The sequence below is a fragment of the Acanthisitta chloris genome, unplaced genomic scaffold (assembly GCF_000695815.1).
Source record: "Acanthisitta chloris isolate BGI_N310 unplaced genomic scaffold, ASM69581v1 scaffold32968, whole genome shotgun sequence".
NCBI lineage: Eukaryota > Metazoa > Chordata > Aves > Passeriformes > Acanthisittidae > Acanthisitta > Acanthisitta chloris.
This window is the reverse complement of record NW_008689315.1, coordinates 1-3,746: the sequence shown is the minus strand read 5'-3', so window position 1 is coordinate 3,746 and position 3,746 is coordinate 1. Positions and strand designations below refer to the sequence as shown.

At 40.6% G+C, this 3,746-nt stretch overlaps 1 protein-coding gene across 1 annotated transcript in view; it reads right to left on the bottom strand.

The window, feature by feature from the left end:
- The window catches only part of PLA2G15 (phospholipase A2, group XV), a gene marked incomplete at its 5' end in the record, with an annotated part of 14,837 nt that extends 12,142 nt beyond the window's left edge, over positions 1 to 2,695 (bottom strand). Inside the window, 2 exon segments of the mRNA XM_009081367.1 lie at positions 2,593 to 2,628; positions 2,630 to 2,695. Of these exon segments, the coding sequence (XP_009079615.1) occupies positions 2,593 to 2,628; positions 2,630 to 2,695 (102 nt within the window).
- Between the last annotated feature and the right edge of the window lie 1,051 nt (positions 2,696 to 3,746).

The following is a 3,746-nucleotide window of genomic DNA, read 5'->3' as shown; positions in this document are numbered from 1 at the left end:
GCAGGAATTCACAGGCAAACCTCTTTTGCATGTAAATCAATTATTAACAAACTTCATTTAGGTGTCTTTTCTAGAAAACTTTAGCCAAATACCTAACAAATTGTTTGCAGAAGGTATCAGAACATTGATATAGTAATTGTGTTGAGTCAGTTCTAAAAGGTAAAGAGTTCAGTGAATCCGATGCTGATCTCATAAGGATGGGCTATCAGCTCCAAAAAGTTCTAAGACATGAGATATTATGGACTGTATGAGAAAATGAAGAAGAATGGCCACAAAATAAACTTCTTGTCACAAGCCTTAGAAGACAAGTGTGTTAAAAATAACCAAACCGATAAGAGAAGTGCAAAAAAATTATAGTTCATGTGAACATGAAGCAGATATAAGGAAGTAATTGCACAGAACCTATATAATATATATTTTAGCAGATATTGTCAGTAGAACAGAAGTATTCAGTGGGTTACCCTGGCTCTTAAAGGAGATTTTGCTGTAAGATTATAATGTCCTGGTTAAATAGAAAACTCTATTAAGAAAGGGACAAAAGCAATTCAGTATCTTCATTAGTCTCTCCCCAAAAACATGTGGAAGAGGAGCTCCCAGACAATCACCTTAGATTTTAATGAGCATTGTGCCTGGTATCAGGCCTTCAGGAAGGACTCTGGAAGTAAAGTTTAGACTTTTATCTGTTTCTTCGTCTCTAGTATCACTATTATATGACGACGCTTTGATGATTTGTTACTTAAATCTCAGGGGAAACTGAGGAATTGCATTGCAGTATTTTAGTGCCAGTTACTACTCATAGCAATTTGGTCTCTGGTCTTGCTTCCCTTGCTACGTACAAACATGAGCTCCAGGCATAGTAGCTCCTGCTACTGAGGCACCTTGATGATGCACAGACCAGGTTAAAATATAACCTGGTGGGAACAGTGTGGTGCCACTCTCCACATGCTTCCTGCCAGCAACTCCATTAAGGGAATTCAACTACAAAATTAATCACTTCATCAACAGGTTCGTTTTCTCAGCCTTTAGCAGGACAAAGTGGCCAATAAACAGGCACAAGGAAAGCTGGGTGAGCACTAATGAGCTATTAGATTGGCACAGCTGTGCCACCCTTCACCTGATCTGACATTTGGGGCCATCACAACTACAGCCAAGAGTTAAAAGGTTTGATTCATGCAGCTCATGTTTTCAGATGTGAGATTCCTCAAAGTACCATTTTTGTTAGTACCTGGAAAGCAGAACAAAGCTACCCACACATGAGCAATGCTCCATATTTTCAAGCTACTGCTCTACTTCCTCCTCCTTTACCTGGGTAAGCACAGCTTGCAACTGCTAAGTGGGGTCATTACACAGAAGGTTTGAGAGCAAGCAGCACTGGGTCTTGTGACCATCACTGGTCTGAAACTTTTATGAAGTGATCATTATGTTGACAACATTCCTTTAAACATTCCTTGAAATAGCATTTCTACTTTCTTTATTCCTTAGGGTCAGGTGGCCAGCTAGCCACACAGAGTAAGACGAAACTTCTTAATTCTCCTTTCTGCTAACTTCCAATCAAATCAAGAGTGAGTGTTTACACCATAGGACCCTGTTTACTACAAGATAAAAACATGTTTAGAAACTGAACATACATGAGGAATTAGGAGTCTAGATAAACCAGGAGGATCAACTCTGTATCCCCATCTTGCATGGGCTCCAAAGTCACCTCAGGCTTGTACAGGCCTGTATAATACAGCCTTGCACACACCTCTGATTCTCCTTTTCACTTGTGTTTCCAGCCAATGTGTGTTTTTCTCCCCTCTCCCAAACATCTGTGTTAAGCCAGCACTGAGAATGCCTCCCTAAATGATTCTGCTAAACCCTTCCACAATCCTCATGGCAGTAATTCCTAAAAAGCTTATCTTAACATGTCACATACCCATACACAAGAAGGGTGAAGAAAAGGTCATGAAAAGTTAACTAGAATCAAGATGAGAACATTTCATCCAGAACCAGCAAATGACCGACAGTTACTCATTCCTCTCCTTTGTTTGTTTGACCTTCACTGCCCATGTCATGCTTAATTGAAGATAAGCTCTTACTGCAGGTGATTTTACAACAAGAGTAATTTCTACACATCAAAAAAACATAGCATTTTACAATAGGAAGTTAGAGCTAATCACTCCCTAAAAGCACCTGCTTTCTCAAACAGACAACCCAAAAAAACTACTTATGTTAGAACCCACTGAATCTTCACTTTCTGGACAGGTCAGGACTGGGCAGCAGCAAATAGCAAGTTTTAAAATGCAGGCACTGAACAGAATAGCAAGAGATGCCAGTTCTGTAGTGTTTGATGGAAATTCACTGTAACAGCAAGAAAGTCTGTGTTGTAAACCACTCACTGATGAATGTGTGCTCAGCCACACAGTATTTACCAGAATCTCTTAAGAAAATGTAGGCCAGCCACTGCTCTTACAACCATCCTTAGAGAACATATATACTTACAGCAGGCCCATCACTATTACCTCCACGCTTCTACAATCAGTACTTCTTTATCCCAAATGCTTTTAAAGCTTTGATTCCTTCTCGGCTAGGGTTGAATATTGGATCAGCAACTAAAACACAATTTGTCATCAGGAAGCTTGCACTAGGGCAAGTGCCAAAGCCTGTTGCTAAACCCCAGCATTACAGAGTGGAGAGATGGGGTAAGAGATTGTTCCTAGCCTCCTCAGACAGAATTAAAAGAACTCTTGTTCATGTTTCAACTCCTGCCTCTTAAGACATCCTTTTGCAGCTTCTACTTCCAAATCTGCATGCTGTCAGTCAGGTCAGCAGTCTATTGAGAACTGTGGATTTGTACACGCTGTTCCTAAGGTAGCAAGAACATTTTACAAGATGTCATGTTAGAGCTTACCCTTTTATGTCAGAAGCTTGTACCAGCAGTAATAAAGTCCACATCAGAGCCTAAATTACTATCAAGAAATGGAGCTTAGACTGAACAACATGATAGTGATTATCCTTTTCCCAATATTTTTCTCATTTTCTTACTTTTTCTTCTGCCTTTACCATCAAGGCTAATCACATAAGAACATGCAGCATACAGGCCTGGCTACTGACATTAAGGTCACCAGGTGCACTGACTCTCTTGGAATGCTTAAGAATTACAGCTTCAGTAGACAAGTTATTAAAACATTTAAAATTTATTTACAGCTCTTCTTACCAATGGATACAAAAAGCCTGTAACAAATATTACTTATTAACTATTATATGAATACCATCTACACACATATGTCAGGTTGCTCAGGGAGGTAGCAGATGCCCCAACCCTAGCAGTGTTCAAAGCCAGGCTGGATGAAACCTTGAACAACCTGGTGTAGGGGGAAGGTGTCCCTGCCCAGGGCAAGGGGTTGGGACTACAAGATCTAAAAGGTCTATTCCAATGCCTAAAATTTTATGATTCTATGATATTCATTACAAGCTATTTTGGGTTAACAGGTGAAACCTCAGGATGGTAATGAACATTCATTTTTCATGCTGTGTGCTGATATAAGCCTGGTATTATTTCAATATTTGTAGTTCGACTGCTGGAACACCCAATCACTCCTCCTTCCGCACCTGAGCCTAACATCGTTCACAAAAGGCTCATATAGAAGAAAAACTTAAGACGCGAGGGTCTGGCGGGAGTTAATGAGCTACAAGCGGATTAAACCCAGCTTGTTGCTCCCACGCCAAGGCAGCAGCAACGCTCGGGCCATGCCCGCGACCCCGTG